The sequence below is a fragment of the Notolepis coatsorum genome, assembly GCF_963971535.1.
Source record: "Notolepis coatsorum genome assembly, chromosome: 6".
Taxonomy (NCBI): domain Eukaryota; kingdom Metazoa; phylum Chordata; class Actinopteri; order Aulopiformes; family Paralepididae; genus Notolepis; species Notolepis coatsorum.
Window position 1 is genome coordinate 133,607,882 of NC_140170.1, and position 22,212 is coordinate 133,630,093.

Sequence of the window (22,212 nt, forward strand, 5' to 3'; positions counted from 1 at the left end):
GAAAAACAGGAAGTATTTCCCAATCCGATACATTCCGTAAAGAGAGCGGTGTCACGTGAACAGTAGTAGCGACAACAACGTTAGCGTTAGCTGAACGTGAGTGAACTTGTTAGCAGCGCGCCGTGATCATGTCAGCTGTATGGAGTTATTTTAAGCTCAAAGAAGAAAACAGCTGAGTGTAATATCTGCAACGCAAGTATTTCTAGGAGTGGCAGCAACACTGGAAACTTCAACACCACAAACTTAATTAAACACCGGCATTTTATCTATGACATGGCTATCCCAAATAAGTACAAGCAAGTGTGCAAGTTTATTTATAAATGCTTGGAAAACGTTGCCACCTTGAGTTTCATGGCTGACATTTGGAGTTGTTATAAGCTAACTTGATCCGGTGGAAGAGCCCAGAGTTAAAGGAAGACGCCAACTTTTTGGGAAATTATCTTATTTGCCATCTACCCCAGAGTTAGACAAGCAGATACATACCATTTTCTTTTCTGTGCATGCATTCAGAGTAGGGAACACCCGCACCGTTAGCCTACAGTAGCTTAGCGTTATTCACTGGAAGTAGGGCTGCCCAGTTAGCCTAGTTCCCAACAGTCACAAAATACACTCCAAATGCACTCCAAATACAACTCCAAAACGTTCCTGTAAACATGGTGTGTCCTGTGTATTTACCACGTGGAGAAATAAAAAAAATGTATTAGACATTTAGTTTTCTAAGCAGATATATACTCTATATACTTTTTTTTGCCGAACCACTGCAGGCGCCGTCAATAAAAGAAGACGCCAACATTTTGGGGAATCAGTGTATCGTCTTCTCCAGAGAGAGACGAGAAGATAGATACCAATTTCCTCTCTGTGCATTAAGTATAAAGCTATTTGGCTGCACGTTAGCCTAGCTTAGCACAATAAATGGGAGCGGACATGACCGGTTAACCTTCGGGAGAGGTGTTAGTTGGACAATGCCTAGGCTAACTGGTCATGTCCGCTTCCATTCATTGTGCTAAGCTAGGCTAACATGCAGCCAGATAGCCTTCTACTGAGAGGTAACTGGTATCTATCAATCTATCTATTGTGGAACGAGCTGCCACTGCAGATTAGGCAGGCCTCATCACTGCCCCGTTTCAAAGGCCTCCTTAAGACCCACCTTTTTTCTCTGGCTTTCGACACCATGTAGCTTGTTGATTTTATGATCTTATTATCTTACTGTGTTGTTGTTGTATCGTTTTGTTACTGTGTCCTTTGCTTTTAAATATTTTTTAAGTACTCTGATCTATTAAAATTTGTATTGCTGCCTATGTTTACCTTCTTTTTTTCTTCTCTTTTTTGGTACTCTTGTTATTTATTATTATTTACTTATCTATTTTTAGTGCTGCTTATAGTTTTTAATATGCTCCCTCTGTACAGCACTTTGTGCCCCTGTGGCTGTTAAAGCGCTTTATAAATAAAGTTGGATTGGATTGGATTGGATCTTCTTGTCTCTCTCTGGAGAAGACGGTAAGCTAATTTCCCAAAATGTTGGTGTGTTCCTTTAAGCCCGATCGGCCCCAGTTACAAGACGAAATATCCGGTGAGTGTCATTTGATTTCAGTGTGTTCAAACCTCTGTTTCTCTATTACATTAGCACTCAAAGTGATTTTTCTGGTGAAACTTCAGAATGTTGCCTTTCAAAAGAGACCAGACTCATGCATGTGCTATAAGTATAAAGGATACAGTATAATAAATCGACAGGCGTTTTATGCAAAATGTCCCCGACTGTTAATGGGCTAAAAGATTTTAACAAAATAATTTCACAGTTTTAGCACAATGTTTTATAGATGGCTAGGTTAGACACAGGTTTTTGTTTTTAATTAAGAGCGGGGGGAAACAGTATCGGATGGGTATCGGCTATTTTCTCATTCTGCATACTGAATCTCCCTCTTGCTATTTGTCTATAATGTAGTGGGCACTTAAGGGCCACTTCACTGATTTTCAATCTTAATCCTATCGTTCTATTGTGAGAATGACATACAGTGATGTACCTGAACGCGTTCAATGAACGATCGTTCGTGAACGCGTTCGTATTTTGGGCGAACTGAACGTATGTTTTCCCCCCTAAATGAACGTAATTGAGAACGCGTTCATTCTCAGCGCTGTATAACGGCATTCAAAAGTGCGTTCATTCTAAGCACTATATTATAACGGCGTTCAAAAGTGTGCCAGATTTCATATGCCTTTCAGCCAAAAACCCAGTTAAAACACACCGTAAACAGGCTTTAAAATAATGCTGAAAACCACACAATCTGGCAACCACTCTGGGCGGAGCTTCGGGGAACCTGGTAGTAGAGCAGCAGCACTCGCACTTTTAGAAGGCTCTGCACTCGCACAGAGTCAGACTCTATGCTGCGTCGGTGTACAATATGATCATTTAAAAGAGTTTTAGTTAAAGTCAGTAAATGTTTTGCACTTTGAATATTGAACTTTGAGGTACAACCTTAGTTTCATACCTCAGCCTGGTTCCTACCTTGTGTTGTGTTAGTACAGAGTTATGTCGGCACATGTTTATATGTTATATGTTTGCACAATGACTACTTTCACTTTTGGTACTTTAAGTATATTTAGATTATTATACTTAATAAAGACCATTCAAGCAGCAGGTTTTTCCTCATGTTTTTGAAAATATACTGTAGAGATGAAAGCTGCAGCTGCTACTAGTGTGGACTGAATGGGCGGTAGCAAAGCGTTATGGAAATGCCAGTATTCTGTGGTTCTATTATGGGTTGTGGCAATACATTTGACAAATAATAGCTTGCAGCAACGTATTGAAAAAAGAACTATAAACTATAAATTAGTTCATTTTTGAAACCATGAACTTTAGTTAAAAATTTTGCATTTTTAACTATGAACTGAACTAGTTCATTTTAAAATTTGTGAACTGTGAACTGAACTAGTTCATGTAGAAAGTGAACTTTCCCAACACTGATGACATATGATGACAATCGGATATAGAACTTGCCAACGTGTGCCCCAGCCCAAGAAACTGGATCCAGTGGAGACCAGACACTCCAGGCACTATTTTCAACTGTCGTAGGCCCAACTCGAGCAAAGGTGAAGAGATAGCATCGTTAGAGGTCTGCCCTCCTGAGTTTCTCGGGGTGCTGATGCAGCTGGGATCTCGAGACAGACAAGTTTTATGTCTGATTGTCACATGTTTTCTCACAATGATAGGATTAAGGTGAAATGTTGAAATGTTGAAAAGGTGAACAGTTTTATCAAATCCATTCCTCTGTCTGTGGAGAGCTAACAGACCTGGCTCCAGCACACAGAGAGCTAACTTACTGTTTTTATTTTTTTTACTTTATTGCCAGCAGCAATACAACATGACAGTTCAAAGACAGTCAAAAATAGTAGAGTAAAGACAAAATAAAATAAGAAAAATATTTTCTTTTCTTTTTCTTTTATTTTACATGAAACACGACAACACAATACAGTAATAATAACAATAAACAGGATTTCACAGGACATAGCAATAATAATAACAACAATAATGACAATGGAAATAACACAAATAATCAAAAAGAATATAAGAATAAAGTTGTGTTACCACAGACATTACAAAAGACATTTCTTCCCCCACTCCCACCCCCCACCCCAGAGCCGCTAAATCATAACCTTTATTTTCTTGGCCGCTGAGACCCATAGTTCAATATTGGATTGCCCAATCCTTATCATCGGGCAGTAGAGATCTCCATATAGATGACATCCAAAAGAGTTAATGACCAATTGATCATTGTGAGTTTCTCAGGTTGCTTCCACCTCATGGCAATTCGTTTCTTGGCTGCTGTAACGCCCGCCAGTATGATTCTTTTTTGCTGTATGGAGGCCGGTAGTAATGATATATCATTTAGGAGTAGTGTTGTTGCCGTATGTGGAATTGTCAGGTTACATATCTTTGAACGTTTAGTTGTTATGGATTTCCAGAAACAAGCCACCAGTGGGCAATCCCAAAACATATGCATTTAAGTACCACAGTGCACAGAGAGTCGGCCACCAACCCCATAGCACACAACCTCCTAGGTGTGAGATACGTCCTATGAATATAATTCAAATGTATTTGCTGGTGATTAGGGTTGCGGGAAGCTAGTGTGACATTAGTCCAAATATCATCCCAGTCAAACTCAGGGTCTAATTCCGGGATGTCCCCTGGCCAGATTATATCTAATGTTACGTTTTTATTAAGGCTGTCAAAGTTAACGTGGTATTAATACGTTAACGCACAATTCTATTAACGGCACTATTTTTTTAGAGAGAGAGAGGGGGGGGGGGGGGATGAGTACTCAGCCCTTGTGTGGGTGAATGTAACAAGTTCCTAACGTTTTCTTCCCCCTATTATTTCATGCACACTTTATTAATTTTTTTAAATTATTATTTTCTTTATTTTGTGCATCACTCTGTTTTGAATTTGATGCAAATTTGCAATGCATGAGGGTCATCCTTTTGTGTTAAATGGCTGCATAAAGCAAGCATTTGTTGACTCTCATGTTGATAAGAGTATTAAAACTTGGAACTTGAAAAAGATCCGTTTAAGGTAAAAAAAAAAATTTAAATTTAAATGCGATTAATAGCGAGTTAGCTATGGACAATCATGCGATTAATCAGATTCAATATTTTAATCGATTGATAGCACTCGTTTTTATATGTGGATTTGATTAATAGTGTACAAATCTGAGATAAATCCTCTCGAGGTTGTGCTGTCTCTAATATGCTTAACAAAAGGCTGTGGGTGTAATGCTTGGGCCCACGGGACCCCATGCGCCTTAAGCGCCGATCTTAGTTGTAAGTAGAGGGAAAAAGACGCGCCAGGGATATCATAAAATTCTCTTAGGTCCTGAAACATGCGAAGGCCCGTTTTATCATATATATCCCCCAGATTGTGAACTCCCTTCTTTTCCCACTGAGGAATGTTAACGGGTTTATACCCAACAAGTAGTTGGTTATGGAATATTGGAGAGTCGAGGTGCATTGCGCCATGTTTGAATCACATGGGATATTATAGGGCCATATCATAATTGGCATTTTGATATAGGGGTGTTGGAGTATACTACATATTGTAATCTTTGCTGTAAGACTGCTGCTGCCTCCAAGGTACGCCATGACACAGCAATTTCCGGATCAAACCAGTTCATCAGGGGTCTCAGCGAGAAGGACCAGAAGTATAACTTAAAATCAGGGATTGCTAAACACCCATCCTGTTTCCTACGTTGAGTTGGGTTTATTTTTATTCTTGGACGTTTGTTATTAATTTTTTTTTTAGATATCATAGTTTGTATCTTGCGTCAGTGGTCCATTGGAGGGGGTAATGGGAGCATTGAGCTGACAAAGTTTATCCTGGGCAGTACGTTCATTCTAACTATGGATGCTCGGGCCTGTAATGAGTTGGGAAGGGCTGTTTTGGTTCATAATGGAGCACTTCTCCTTTTTAATTTTGTAATAATCAGATGTCTGATTATAAAACATTTTTGACTGAGATATTTATGACTCATTTATGAGGTTCGATTTAGGAAAATGTCAAATGGCCGTCAAATGAGAACAGGCCGCCAAACGCTGTCTCCTTTGAACCTAACTGCCTTCAAGTTCAATTCAAAGATTTATTTTGAATTGGTTTCTTTAACAGGGATTCAAACCTAAAGCTCTTTAGAGTAGCCTATAGGTTACAGTGTGTTTTAATATGGTGTTCTAGTAAATAAGTCCAAAGGCATTCTCTTCATCCTCCCCGTCAGATCCAGTCCTGGACTCAACAGTGTGACACAATATGACCAGCTCAGACAAACAGCCTAACACCTCCCATAATCCTCTAAGAGACCCCCTGCTGGATCTAAAACCCGTAATGACAGTCAGAGAGAGAGAGAGAGAGAGAGAGAAGAGAGAGAGAGAGAGAGAGAGAGAGAGAGAGAGAGAGAGAGAGAGAGAGAGAGAGAGAGATTCAAATAGACACTGTGCCCTCCCTGTACAGATTTGTTATCCTTCTGGTGCATTATGCATTGTTATTAGACAATTAGATCAGATGGGTTTTCTGGCATTTCCACACCTCTGTCATTAGCCCCGGCCCACCCGCCTGCTGGTTCCCGTCCGCCAACTGAGAGCCTTTTGACTACACTTTATTCTGTAAAGGGGCTCTGATGATCTGGGTAGATTCCTCTCTCGGTGAGCAGAGGAAACGTCCCCATCCTCGCTCCGCTCATCTCACTAAACGAGCGTCCATCTTTCTGTCCCTGTTTGAGTTCTGTTGGCTTTAGAAGTGTCTCTCAGTGGGAGTCCATGGAGCCTAGTAAAATAGGATAAGTCGGTGTACATAAATAAGCCCTTCATGCAAGAATATGACGCTGGGGATAGAAAAGTACACCACTTATTATTCTTATTTTTTTCATAATTAAAAAAGATTTAAATAATCAAAAGAAAAAAACAGAGGTAATCATTTTAAAACAATTGTGGTGACCTGATTGGTCATTAAGGTTGTAAACCGACCCATAGACACTAGAGTGTCTAGTTTCAGAGTTTCCTGCAAGAGTTTGTCTGGTAAACAAGAATACCTTGAAGGCTCTAACAGGAGCACTCATTCAAGGGTAGTTTAGTTTAGTTAGTTTCTTTAATAGTTGTCATACAGAAGTACAGAATACTTTCATACAAAATGCTTCTTACTGTTACGCTCCAGAGACTGTGCTAGACAAGATAGTATCAAATAACATAGTATAGCATGTAATTTAGAAGTAGAAAAGTAGAAAATGAGGTCACAGTGTTCAGTATAGACATATGTACAGTGTTCGATGCAGAATAGACGTAACTGAGTTACCATATAATATACAATACTATGCAGTGTACTAATGTACAGTACTATATAGTGCAAAGCAGAAATGGGATGAGGTACAATTTAGGTACAATTTACAGTAAGGTGTACGAGTTGTAGTGCAATCCTTCATCAATAAATATAAAGTGTGGGGAGTGGGTGCTACAGTGTGTTTGTTTAAAGTGAGTGTGTGCTATAAAGTGTGTGGGGTGGGTGCTACAGTGTGTTTGTTTAAAGTGAGTGTGTGCGTGTGGATGTGTGTGCTATGTGCGTTTGATGGTTGTTGTTGTGTAGTGTTCATTGTTCGTTTAGCAGCCTGATGGCCTGGGGATAGAAGCTTCTTCTGAGTCTTTCTGTGCTCGCCTTGAGACTCCGGTATCGCTTGCCTGACCGCAGCAGTTCAAAGAGGCAGTTGTTCGGGTGACTGGAGTCTTTAATGATTCTCTTAGCCTTGCCCCTGCAACGCTTGTTGTAAATGTTCTGGAGGGTGGGGAGCCCCCCTCCAATTGTGCGTTCGGCTGAACGTGTCACTCTTTGTAGTCTGCTAGGTACTACGACTATGCATGCACCTCATGGTACCAAAGCACCTCAAAGGCGCTAAAAACTAAATTACAAACATCACAAAACAAACTAGTCAGACTACTGCTTGACCTTACTCCTAGAACCCACCTCACCCCTGCCCACTTTGACAACCTAGGATGGCTTAGAGTAGACAACAGAGTACAGCAACTTGCAATGGGCCTGGTCTACAAGATACACTACACGACTAAGGTACCCATGTACATGTCAAAATACATCCCAAAGGTCAGTGAATACCATGACCACAACACCAGAGGGAGCTCCACAAATCATGTTAAACCCAGATTCGGCTCAAACGAGGGAATGCCACATCAATGTGGAATGCCCTACCCACAACCGTGAAGGAATGTGAATCCCTACCCTCCTTCCCGCTCTCAAAGAGCACCTACAGGTGGCTGCAATTAGAAACTGGCCCATCTAAATGTCCAAATCCCCCCCCCCCCCACACACCAATGTACAGTTTCTTCCCCTTCGGATGTATTTACAATTAGAAACAGATTCCAATGCAACTTACGTCTCACTCTGCCAGAGAGGCCCACCTGACCTTATTATATAGGATACAATGGTGAGTACTATAAATATCACCGGTGATAAATCTAATGGCTGAATGATAAACTGAGTCTAATGGCTTAAGAGTGAAAGCCGCTGCATGTTTATAAATCACATCTCTGTAATCCAAAACAGATAGGAACACTCTCTTTCTGCTAATTATTGGGAAGCTGGCTCTGTTTCTATACAAAAAGCCAATATTTTCCGCAATTTACTGTTGAGAACGCCCACATGATATTTAAATGTAAATCCTTCATCAATCCAAATACCAAGGTATTTGTATTCTGAGACTCTCGATATCAGAACCGTTCACAGTAGATATATGCATGTCACTATAAACAATATTTTTGGTTTTGGAAAACACCATACATTTTGTTTTACTGGCATTAAGCACCAAGTCTTTGATTGATTGAATGAAAAGTTTATTAACAGATTGCAGAATGGGTACACTACAGTACAGCTCAAAACATACAATTGTTAAAGGGATGCAGACCAGAGAAAGACTTTCATCTTGTTTACATCAGGGCCCCCCATTTTCAATTCATCATATGACACACACGACATACAGATAGACAGTACTGCTACATCTATACATTTATGACATACCAGATTTGCAAATACAGTACTGTTTGTGATCCAGAAAGAGTGTATATACATTTGACATAGAAGCTAACATTGGAGGAGGTTGGGTAGGTGGGGTGGGGCTGTACATTGGAGGTGGGGGGGGGGGACACTGTACACTGTATATTGGAATACTGACATACATTTGACATAGAAACTGTACATTGGAGGAGGTTGGGTAGGTGGGGTGGGGTTGGGTGGGGCTGTACATTGGAGGTGGGGGGGGGGGGCACTGTACATTGGAATACTGACAAGGCCATACTTGGTCTTTACTGTACAACTGGGTTAGGACATTTGTAGGGGCCAGTTTCGAATTGCAGTCTCCCGTAGGTGTTCTTTGAGAGTATTTTTGAAAGTGGGTAGTGATTCACATTCCTTTACAGCTTTGGGTAGGGCGTTCCACATTGATGTGGCATAATTGCGAAACGTGTTTAGTCCCTTGTTTGAGCCGAATCTTAACACTTGGGGGCCCACATGTGGGCACTCTTGAGGACGTTTTGCCCAGCGCCACTTTGCCGACCTCTAGCGGCTCAGGTGTGCATTTCTTTTAATACAATATATATGTTGCAAAGGGCCAGATTAAACTGAATATATATATGTATCGTTTGATATGCCTTGTATATTATTTGTATATATACACGGAATATCCCTTTACCTGCGTACAAACCAGAGTAATATTCGCTCTCCTATTGGACAGCGACCCCAGGCGCCAACGACCAAGCCCCCAACGGCAAGTTCAAAGGCAACTCCGGGCATGTCGGTACATGCCCAGAGTCTGCGTAGTAATACGAGACAAGAACTGAGGTTGGCACTAGATATTCACCTTACGTATAAATACGGCGCAGGTGTAAACAGCAGTAGTCTTACCAAAACCTTAATGCCTTCACCACGAGTCAACGTGCAGTGAAGTGAGCAACCTTGCATCTAAATGGAGCGTTTAGAACATGTGCGAATAGAATAGTAAAGTGTCAGAGTTTAGTGAAGTAACGTCAAGTTCGACCTAGTTTAATGTGAAGTATAGTGCACAGGAGAATCGGCACCGGCGAATGCAGAACCATTTCTGGTTGGATTATATTGCTTTGGGACCGTGACCACCGGAGAAGAGCACCGTTGATTCCACTGTCGTTTTGGGATTTAACCTCTATTCCTCGTTGACCCAGACTGTGTACCCGAACATTCCTCTACCCCTCCAGGCCTTACACCCCGGAGGGAACCCCCCAGTGTCTCCAGTTGGTACCGGTGTGGCCCATATAATTGCTATACCACAGGTGGCGTCAGCTTAGACCCATCATAGTATTCCTACTATTCTCATTGACTTATGCTCTTGACTGACTTTACATATGTTCTTCGCCATACAAGCGCAAGCCTAATTCTCAATCTGTAACTTAACGTTGCTTAATAATAATAAATAACCCTCCAATATAATTTATGTGTCAATGCCGTATTCTTGTGTGGGTGTTCACCATATATATTCATGTACTGTATGGCCAGTAATTAAAGTACATAACTAGCAGTGGTTTAATATATCACAATCTTTAATACAGTCAGGGTTTTGTAACCCCTCAGTTACAATATAGATAGAATAAAAAATCAACAAAATCCGTTCAGCGGTTCTCGAGTTACATGCCGATATGTGAGGCGTGCGCCAAAGTACAAGGCAGAGTCAGATTACCACCACAACTCCCGGGGCTCTAGCTCAGTCAATCATTTGGCGATCTCGAAGATTATTGGACAGGGTTGTAGCCAATGAGTATGGCTTTCCAATGATACCCCACGAGGGGATGTACGAATCCAGGAATCTAGGTGAAAACTCACAAGCGAAAACAGGAAGAGAAAAAAACGCTAAAGGAATTGAAGTCTATGAGGAAAAGGAAACCAGGAATGCTACACAGTTTACCAAAATCGCTCCTAATCACTCATTTCTGAACAGATTATGAAATTTGGACATGTACTACATAAATCAAATCAAATCAAATCAAATTTATTTATAGGGCCCGACAACACACGTTAATGTCCCCATGGGCCGTACAGATCTTCTTTAAACAAGTCAAGAAGAAAACATAACAATAAGTCAAGAACAGAACAAGAACACCATAAGGTGCAAACATTTTTAGATGGATGCAAATAAATGAAAGAATGCAAGCACTCCCAGACATACCCCACGCGAAGGTAAGGAAAAACTCACTAAAACCTAACAATAGGGAAAAAAGCTCCACAGGCAGTGTGGAGGAGAGAAACCTTAGAAGGGCCATTCAAGGGGGGGATCTCCCTTCATACATACAACATAAGACTTCAGGCTATGGACCCAGTGTGTTTTTTCAGCCATACAATTTCTTTTGGATATATACTTTTGGATATTGCAACTACTAAAGAAAAACGTGAGTAATACGTTTTTCTACAACTCAAATTCAGACCTATGTTACTCTATTTCATTAGCACTAAAAGTGATCTATTGTATCAGAAACTTCAGAATGTTATCTTTCAAAAGAGGCCGGGCTTATGCATGTGCTATATGTATAAAGTATAGTATTTTGGTTTGCAAAAAAAGTATGCAGTCCTCAAAAACAAAAACAAAAATGGCCATTTTCTGCCCGCATGTTAAGAGGTTAAGACTAATAAGTGCATCTTGAAGGGCATCAAAGGAGATAATGATATCCTATACTCGTGTGTAGCATGTGTCCAACACACACAAGGACACACAAGCATGCCATGAGCAAGGGGGTGACGTAGTCGAAGAGTGCATTTGAGGCGTGTAAGCATGCCCTTGTGCTTCAAATTGATTGGCTGATACAATCTCCGTCAAAATCTAACAATCAAAATAGGTTGTACTTAAGTTTTACCAAACCAAAAGTGAAACTTAACATTGTCCAGGTCAATTAGACCACGATCGCCATTTGGTGGCCGGTGTTTGGGGCAGCTGCTTATTATGTGTTCCACAGTTTGTAATGGGTCCCCACATTCGCAGTGGCCACTGTCCACGAGACCCCATTTTTGCATTACTGCTCCGAAGCATCCTACGGCTGTCTTCAGGCGGTTGAGGGTTGTCCATTGCTTTCGGGGCAGGTGCGTGCCAAGAACATCTGTGGGATCTTCTTCAATGTAGTGGTGGAGCCTGGATGGTTCTGCAGACTTCCACTGGTCCCTCCATCTTGCCTTGACCCAGGAGGCCTTGGAGGTGTCAGTTGGTGTTGTGCGGAGCAGTTTTTGGGCATGTGTGACAAAGGGGAGCCGGGACTTGAGGCGCATGCGCTGTGGTGTCTCTGTAACGATCTTGTGGAGGAGGTGGGATCCACTAATTTGTGCCTTTCGAGCAAGGGCCAGCGTGGCTGCTTCTCATCTGACCTCCACTGGAGCGATACCAGTGAGGACAGGTCAGTGGTTTGTTGAGGTGGCTCTCAGGCACCCGGAGAGAGTTCATAGGGCGGTGTTGAGGGCAGTATCCAGCTTTCTGACATGGGGGCTCCGGTACCAGACCAGAGAACAGTACTCAGCGGTGGGGAACACCAGAGCCTTGGTGGAAATGCGCAGTGTCTTTGTGGTGGCTCCCTGTGTGGTGCCGGCTAGACGGCGTATCAGCGCAGCACAGGCGGTTGTCTTTGCCTTGACACTGTCCAGGTGTTGTTTAAAGTGCTCTGTCAAGCTTCACACCGAGTTATGTGGGGGAGGAATGGAACCGGAGCCGGGCGTCATCAACCATGATGTTCATTTCACGGGTCGCTTCTTTGTTGTAAAGATGGAACATCGTTGATACGGTCTTGTCAACACTGAGCTTGAGGCGCCAATTCTTCAGATATGAGGACAGATGTTCATATCTGTCGAAAGGCTCTCTTCTACTGCTTCCCAGGATTGTTTGCTGTGTAGAATGGCCAGATAATCTGCATAGCTAGCCATACTTCCTTGATTTTGTTGCGGGTAGGTCATGAATGTAGATGTTGACCTTCAATCCAATCCAATCCACTTTATTTATAAAGCACATTTAAAAACAACAAAGTTGACCAAAGTGCTGTACAAGTCCACAACATAAGATAAAACATAAAAACATAAAATTTTTATAAAAGCACACAATAAAAACAAGTACAATATGTCACATAAAAAGGCAGGTCTCTCAAAAATTGTCTCTCAAAAACACCGAAAGCCAGAGCAAATAGATGTATCTTGAGGCGTGATTTGAACACCTTTAGAGTGGGGTCCTGCCTAACATGCAGTGGCAGCTCATTCCAGAGCTTTGGGGCTGCCAGAGCTTTGGGGCTGATCTCGGACAACGACGAGAAGGCCTACCGGGAGGAGGTTGAGGTACTGGAACGCTGGTGCCAGGACAACAGCCTGCTCCTGAACATTGGCAAAACCAAGGAACTGATCGTGGATTATAGGAGAGGACAGCAGGAGACACACACACCACTGATGATAAACGGGGCTACCGTGGACAGGGTGAGCAGCTTCAAGTACCTGGGGGTCCACATCTCAGAGGACCTGACATGGTCAACACACATAGACACAGTAGTAAAGAAGGCGAAACAGCGTCTCTACCACCTGAGACAGTTAAGGAAGTTCAGAGTATCGGGGAAGATACTCCAGTCCTTCTACTCAGGAGCTGTAGAGAGCATCCTGACCGGAAACATCACTGCCTGGTATGGAAACAGCACGGCACAGGACAAGAAGGCCCTACAGAAAGTGGTGCGCTCAGCCGAGCGTACCACGGGTATTGCACTACCCCCCCTGCAGGTTCTATACAACAAGAGGTGCAAATCCAGAGCCTGCAGGATAATGAAAGACCCTCACCACCCCAATAACAGCCTGTTTCAGCTGCTGAGGTCAGGCAGACGCCTGCGAACCCCAGCTACTAGGACAGAGCGGCTTAGGCTCAGCTTCTTCCCCCAGGCCATCAGAGCCATGAACAATGAACATTGAGTGCTCAGAACATTGAACTGTCCACACACAAGCACACATGAACACACACACGACACGCACACTGTGCACGCTCACACACGAGCAGCCACTTAACACTTTAACATGAGCGGGCACACACTCATGTCGCACACACGCACACTTATGGCCAAAGGAAAGGACACTTTAAATTAGAATAACAGGAACAGTGTATTGCACTACCAAAGCTAACTAGCATGTCACACATGCTCTGTAAATAACTATGTACAGATACCGAGATGTCACTCCATGTTACCTGCTACCTGTTACTGCACAATGTTGTTTTCTTCTTTTGATTCTATTATATGTACCACTTTATACAACGGCATGCAAATTTCTCGATTCTGATTGGCCATTCACACGTCTTTATTGGCAACAATCCACGGTCCTGGGCTCAGGACCCGCCCACAACCGAATCACATAACCCTCCCCGGCTTACTCCGGGAGAAAACAAGATCGCGGACAACAAATGGTTATGTTGAAAGCACCATAATGACTAAATATGAAGCGATTCTGTCAAGGGGAATGTGTTAGTGCTTTAAACAATGTTGGATGATGTAATTGATGGGTCTTGAGTCAATCTAGAACAAAAGAAAAATCGCGGTTTGATTGATAGATTAATTGATTGATTTAAATTTCTTCCTTCCTACTTTCTACTGACTGCAGCGTTCTCTCTCACACTGTCCGACGCTGGCGTACCCACAAACACACACACACACATACACACACACACACACACACACACACACACACACATACACACACACACGCACGCACACACACACACACACTGTGACACACACACACACACACACACACACGCACACACACACACACACACACACACACACACTCCTGTCTGCAACAGCGGGGGAGTCAGACTGAGAGAGAAGCAGCGCTGTTTTAAGTGAGCATGGTCTATTGAATTGATTGATTGGTTGATTGCTAATTTTATTACTGTACCCCTGGTTTCCAACTGGTTAAGTTTAGGCTAAAAGAAATAAATAAAAAAATAGGGCGAAGAAAACGTTTTTTTCCTATAGGGCAAAGAAAACGTTTTAATTTGTTTTACCTACTTTATATAGAAGCATCTAAGAATGAAGTTCTATGGAAAGTAGGTCTGCATTCCCTTAACAATTGTGTGTATTGAGCCGTACTGTATTGTACCCATTCTGCATCTGGTAATACAATTTTCAATCAATCATTCCAATAATACACAGTTGGATGTGTTAGTTGGTTGGATGCACTTCAAGCTGCTTCCACATGAGGCAACTTCTCTCAATCATTCCAATAATACACAGTTGGATGTGTTAGTTTGGTTGGATGCACTTCAAGCTGCTTCCACATGGAGGCAACTTGTCTTTTTTGTAGTTGTGGGAACAACTTTTTCTGGCGGATGGTTTTTTCAATAAATCTTCGATTAATGTGTGTTTATTGTATAGAAATAAGGTTGGATGAATCTGGCAGTTGTATAAAAGCTTTACACCACGTGCAGTCGTGATTTGTGACCAATAAACCATGCCTAGGGGGGTCTAACGACCCTCGGCTGCGCCTCGGGCCTAACGACCACCCCTAGGCATGGTTTATTGGTCACAAACCACTCCTGCGTGTGATGTAATGCTTAAGTATTGCACATCGTTGCGGGCAAGACCACCCGCATTTCATTGTATACCTGTATGCCGTGACAATTAAAACTCTTGACTTGACTTGACTTGACTTGCCACAGCGAAAGTACGGTCCCCCCTAAGCTTCAGCCAAGAGGAGCTGGTCAGAGGACCTGAGGGACCTTGGGGGAACATAAGGTTCCAGCAGGTCCGAGAGGTAACCCTGTGCCAAGCCGTTTAGACATTTAAAAGCAAACAGTAAAACCTTTTTTTTTTTTCTACTTTTTCTCCGCATTTTCTATTTTTCTCCCTTCCCCAATTTCTTATTGTCCAATTCTACCCCTCCCCTGTCTCGAACGTTGTTAGGCCATGCCTCCCACTGGTCGGCTGCAATGTGGACGAAGCGTTGCATCACGTGTCCCCTCCGGTACACGAGGAGGCAGCCGTCGCATCTTTTCACCTGCACAGCGCGATCTCTCAGCAGCGAGGGTCTGCGTGGGAGGGACACGCCGCCCCCGTTGCTTCCTGATTCTCCTGCGCAGGCGCACCAACCGACCTGTAGGAGTCGCTGTCCACAACGTCCGATCCCCACCCACCAGCTTCCCACCCCCTAATACTGCCAATTGTATTAGTATGAACGACCAGCCAAGCTGGTAGCAACGCCGAGAGCTGGGCTCGAACCCAGCATCCCCTGCGTTAGTGGCGAGCGCCTTGCCCACTGCGCCACTTAGCCGCCAGGAAACAGTAAAACCTTCAAATCAATTCTAAAACGCACAGGAAGCCAGTGGAGGGCAGCCAGCACAGGGGAAATGTGCTCCTGCTTTCGTGTTCCCATTAGCGTTAGAGAGGGAGGCCTGACTGATGCCAACGTATAGGGCATTACAGTAATCAAGGCGAGAGGTCTTAAAAGCGTGGATTACAGTTTCAAAAACAGAACAGGATAAAAAAAGGTTTGACCTTGGACAAAACTCTTTCCCACCACAGCATTGATCTGCTTGTCCAACTTAAGGTCACAATCAAACTTCACCCCTAGGTTGGTGACAGTTGGCTTCACAAAAAGCCCAAGGGGGCCCAAGTTACCAGGAGGAGACACATGCCCATTTCTGGGACCAAACACCATGACCTCTGTTTTACTGTCATTGGGACATAGACAATTTAATGCCAGCCATGCCTTAACATCATCAAGGCATGCTAACAATGGTTTCACCGGGTTGCTATTGTTCCTTTTTAATTGCATGTAGATCTGACTGTCATCTGCGTAGCAGTGAAAGGAGACGCCATGTTTTCGGAGTATAGGCCCTAAGGGGAGCAGATATATCACAAATAAAATTGGCCCGAGAATTGAGCCCTGGGGAACCCCGCAGGGGAGAGGTGCTGTGGAGGATACAGCGTCGCCCAGGCTAACACAAAAGCTTCTCTCAGACAAGTATGATCTGAAAAACTCCAGGGCTGAGCCTTTAATGCAGCATGTTTAAAAAGTACAGGTACATCACCTGCAAGGCTGTTGTTCATAATCGTTAGGACATTTGGCCCTGCTGACCTCTTTGACAAGGTGAGGGGGAAGGACATCTAAGGGGGAGCCTGAGGGCTTCATATTGATGTGAATGATGATGTTCAACATCTACATTCACGACCTACCCAAAACCACATCATCAATGTTTGATCAGGGGCCGGTTGTGACAAAGTCATGTGGCCGGTCATACAGTGATTATTGTCCATTGCAATATGGTTCACCTCAGCATGACTGCCTTTTATCCTTGTATTTATTCAGGGCAGGTTATTGCTCATTGTCAGCAATGCTCTGCTACGCACTCTTTCACACATACAGTACAGTAGTCACACCTGGGAGCCGCAAATAGGCTACTGTCTACAGTTGGACCCTGATGATCACCACCAAGAGTAGGTATTTGAGTGCCTTTATGACCATTTTAATCTAACTCTGCTCTTGTCTCCTCTTCACAGATGATATGGAGGCCATCCCAGTCAAGCAGTTCATCAAACACATATCAGAACTCTACTCCAACAATCAACATGGCTTCTCTGAAGACTTCGAGGTAAGATTGATTGATTGATTGATTGATTGATTGATTGAAAACTTTATTAACAGATTGCAGAATGGGTACAATACAGTACGGCTCAATACACACAATTGTTAAGGGGATGCAGACCAGAGAAAGGCTTTCGTCTTGTTTACATCAGGGTCCCCCATTTTCAATTCATAATGACATTAATGACATACGCAACATACAGATATATCATGACATTTCTGACATACATGACATACAGGTATACAGTACTGTTACATTTGTGACATACAAGATATGCAAATATACAGTACTGTTAAACAGAGATCCTAACAGAAAATATATATGAGGGGGAGGAAACTGTACATAAGGAGGGGGTGGGTGGGTTGGAGGGGGGGGTTTGGACTTTGGACATTTACGGGGGCCATACAGATATACAGATATATATCATGACATTTATGACAATACATGACATACAGGTATACAGTACTGTTACAATTGTGACATACAAGATATGCAAATATACAGTACTGTTAAACAGATCCTAACAGATAATATATACATACATTGAATTGACATTGAGTGCTCCTGTTAGAGTCTTCAGGGTATTCTTGTTTACCAGAGAGGAGATCCGGTACAAGAATCTTGTTCGTTGGTTGACTTTTTTGATTACATTGGATGCCATTTTGTCACAGGAAAGATTTGCCTCTAGGATGGAACCTAGGTATGTAATTTCATCTTTCCTTGTGACAATATTGTCACCCACTGGTTTTGCTGAGTTTGTTATTTGATCCGAAGATAATGGACTCTGTTGGACTTCCAGCTTTAGCTAACTGCATTTGGCTTCAGCTTATAGGGGCTTTGGATTTGCTATACTCCCACCACCACCTAACACAAACATAAGATCACTTGTGACAATCACAATACAATCCCACAAAATGAACTGTCCTTGGTCTTAGATAGATTTAGATTGATTTAAGAAACACATGTTGTTTTCCAAGCCACAGTGGCTTTCTAGATATTCAGTATTTGATCACAGATATCTTGTCCACAAACAACAGGTGGTTGTAATCAAATAGCAGGCGATTATCATTCATAGACAACCGCAGCCAATGAGTGGCATTGCGTCATATTGTATGTCAAAACATGTCATGAGAACACTATGACTTGCTTCTCTCACCCATCATGTTGGTGCATCATGTTTAGGCAAAGAGTGGATGTATTTTGGAACACAACAGGATAGAGTAAAAGCTTAGTGAAAATCAAAATCAAAATACTTTTTTTTTACCACTCCAAAAATGATACCTGGACAAGGAAAGAATGACAGCTCATTCTCTCAGAGCAAAAGAGAAACCGCTAAAACCTTGCCTTGTGCTTTCTCCAGTGTACTCCTCTGACCAAAACAAATACCTCCATGACCAAAACATGTGTCACGTCTCGCATGTTTTCAAAATGACAAAACAGAGAGTTGTGTTGTGAACACCAGTGTGCTGACGATTTGTAAATGTGGGTAGTGTGTAGGCTACTTAAGTCTGTGTCTGTGTCTTTACGCATATGTCTGTTTCTGTCTGTGTGACTCTCTCTCTCTCTCTCTCTGTGTGTGTGTGTGTGTGTGTGTGTGTGTGTGTGTGTGTGTGTGTGTGTGTGTGTGTGTGTGTGTGTGTGTGTGTGTGTGTGTGTGTGTGTGTGTGAGTGTGTGTGTGTGTGTGTGTGTGCATGCGTGCGTGTGTGTGTGTGTGTGTGTGTGTGCGTGTGTGTGTGTGCGTGTGTGTGTGTGTGTGTGTGTGTGTGTGTGTGTGTGTGTGTGTGTGTGTGTGTGTAGGCTCTGTTGTAAACATTATGCTAATGGCCATGGCAGATGGTGTTCAGGAGATCTTTGGCTGATTTACTCTCCTTATAGTACATTACGAGTACACACACAGATTTCACACACTCATATCAGATACAGATACCAAGGGTTAGGTTACTGATAGCAGCTTTGAAAATAAAAGAATGTGCATGAGAAATTTATGAGCAGAGATCTTTATTCACATGGTATCCTTATCAGTCAGTTGTCACTGTGCCAACATCTCCACCCCTAACCTTTCCCCCATGTTGGAAACCAGAAACATATTATTAAGTCTCCTTCTCCTTCTTCTCCTTCTTCTTCTTCTTCTTCTTCTTCTTCTTCTTCTTCTTCTTCTTCTTCTTCTTCTTCTTCTTCTTCTTCTTCTTCTTCTTCTTCTTCTTCTTCTTCTTCTTCTTCTTCTTCTTCTTCTTCTTCTTCTTCTTCTTCTTCTTCTTCTTCTTCTTCTTCTTCTTCTTCTTCTATTAGTTATTAGTTATAGTTACAAATTAACTAACGTTACAGTGTAAATTAACTGCAGTATTATTCTCTGCAGTGTGTACGAAAAGATCCCAGATCTGATACATGTGTCCCCACATCACTGTTCCCACATCACCATTCACACCTGAAAGGAGACATTAATATACCGAGTTCAACGGCAGTATATTATTTGTTGCAAGCGTTTGTTACCTGAATTTTATATTTTTTTTATCCACTTTTTCTCCTCTTTAAAAATGTTTCTCCCATCCCAATTCCACTGTGCCAATTCTTCCCTCCCCTGTCTTGAAAGTTACTTGCATATGCCCCCCACTGACCGGTTGTAGGGAGGATAGAAGCCTTGCATCACGTGTCCCCTCCGATACACGAGGAGGCAGCCTGTCACATCTTTTCACCTGCCAGCACGGACTCTCATTGGCGAGGTGTAACGTGTGGGAGGCTCACACTACCCCCGCCATTTCCTGTCTCTGCTGTGCAGGCGTCCCCAACCGACCTGTAGGAGTCGCTGTCCACAACGTCCAGATTACCACCCATTGACTTCCACCCCCTAACTCTGCCAATTGAGCCAGTGTGACGGCCGGCCCAAGCCGGAGGCAACGCCGCCACCTGAACATTTTCAAGTCAAGTCAAGAGTTTTATTTGTCACGGCATACAAACATACAGTGAAATGCGGGGGGTCTTGCCCGCAACGATTGTGCAATAGTACAATAATAAGAATAGGATGAGAATAAGACATTTGTGCAATAATACAAGTAATAAGAATAAGACATAACAGGTATATGTACATAAAGTTTACAAAAAGCATGGTAAGACATGCTAAGGTCCTGCGATAGTGCAATACACTGTTAGCTACGGATGAGGCACTGGGTCTTATGTACACTACTATACAATGCTATACTATACAATCTACAGTTATACTATGTGTCCTTATGCTAGCTTGCTATATCCATCTGTTTACTATACAAGAACCACTCCCGTTCTTGTTTTTAAAGTGACCTTTCATTGTGTAAAGTGACCATTGAGTGTGAGCGTGTGCAGCATGTGTGTGTGTGTGTTCATGCTAAAGTGACAGCTAGTGTGTAAGCGTATACAGTGTGTGTGTTGTGTGTGTGCTCATGCGTGCTTGTGTGTGGAGAGTTCAGTGTTCAAGACTCTGATGGCCTGGGGGAAGAAGCTGAGCCGAAGTCTCTCTGTCCTAGTTGCTGGTGTTCGCAGGCGTTTGCCTGACTGCAGCAGCTTGAACAGGCTGTTGTTTGGGGTGGTGAGGGTCTTTCATTATTCTGCAGGCTCTGGATTTGCACCTCTTGTTATATAAGACCTGCAGGGGTGGTAGTGCAATACCCGTAGTACGCTCAGCTGAGCGCACCACTCTCTGTAGGGCCTTCTTGTCCTGTGCCATGCTGTTTCCATACCAGGCAGTGATGTTTCCAGTCAAGATGCTCTCTACAGCTCCGGAGTAGAAGGACTGGAGTATCTTCCCCGATACTCTGAACTTCCTTAACTGTCTCAGGTGGTAGAGGCGCTGCTTCGCCTTCTTTACGACTGAGTCTATGTGTGTTGTCCATGTCAGGTCTTCTGAGAGTGTTCCAGTGCATCAACCTCCTCCCGGTAGGCCTTCTCGTCATTGTCAGAGATCAGCCCCACCACCACTGTGTCGTCCGCAAACTTCACTTCACTATTCTTAATCCTTCAGTTTGATATCCCGTTTGATTTAATTTTATTATAGTGCCAATTTGACCAAGTTCACACAACCACCACAGCCCTCACAAAAAACTAAAGCGTATGTCCTGTACTTTGGGTTGTGGATGTATGCTTATCGAATTGGCCGTCATTTGTTTTGAGGGGAGAGCCGTAAGCCTACAGGAAAGATTTTTGCCCCTGTGTGTGTATCTGCTTAAGCCTTGGCCTATGAAATAGCTTATGGAGGGGGACTACTGAATATAGGGTACTCCATTGGTGTAGGCCTAAGTGAAACATATTTAAAAAAAACAAATTGCATTTCTGTCATTGGTATCTGTTTATCTTTAACCCCTTAACTCATTCCCCGCCAACAACGAATGTACTCGTTATTGGGAGCCGACGCTTGAACGCCAACAACGAGTATACTCGTTATTTGATAGTTTTTCCTTTTTTTCGATATTTGTATTCATTATTCATCCAGGGACCTTGGTGTTACCATAGGGAATGAGTCTGAGATCGCCAAAGTGCAATACCGGCCGCATCCAGCTAGACGGCGGTATCAAGCACCCTTTGTAACCTTGTATCTTGGCCTGTGCAATGGTCAAATGTCACCGGTCTCACTTTTCTCTGTCGGGCCAGTCTAGCGGTTCTCCCGGTTGCATTGACGCGCGCAAAATATCCCCGATCCATATGTTGTGGTGGGTTATGTCGTGGACCAAATGGACATCGGATATACCAGATGGCGATCGAACAATTGGAATATTATTTTTGGAATACTCCCGATCACAGGTAACTATCAGCCAGACTATCTGACGTCAATTTTAGCTTGATCGTGCAATGCTTTTATACCGATCGCCCTGAAAAGCGTTTTTAGTGTTCAATACTAATGCCGTTAATGGCAATCAAATAATCAGAAACAACCCCCCCCCCCCCCTTTCATGCATTCGTGATGAAACATAATACCTATGATATAGATTTGATTTGGGAATAATAGCGTGTACAGGCAAGAAAATGCAACGTTTATAGTAGAATTGACATATAAGCCTATTACTCAGCCTTTCGGGACTAGATGGGCTAGATGTTTAA

At 42.9% G+C, this 22,212-nt stretch overlaps 1 protein-coding gene across 1 annotated transcript in view; it reads left to right on the plus strand.

The window, feature by feature from the left end:
* The window catches only part of LOC311230238 (receptor-type tyrosine-protein phosphatase gamma-like), a 667,161-nt gene that overhangs the window by 596,785 nt on the left and 48,164 nt on the right, over nucleotides 1–22,212 (plus strand). Inside the window, exon 15 of the mRNA XM_084316451.1 lies at nucleotides 17,062–17,153. Within this exon, the coding sequence (XP_084172577.1) occupies nucleotides 17,062–17,153 (92 nt within the window). The remainder of the gene's footprint in view (nucleotides 1–17,061; nucleotides 17,154–22,212) is intronic.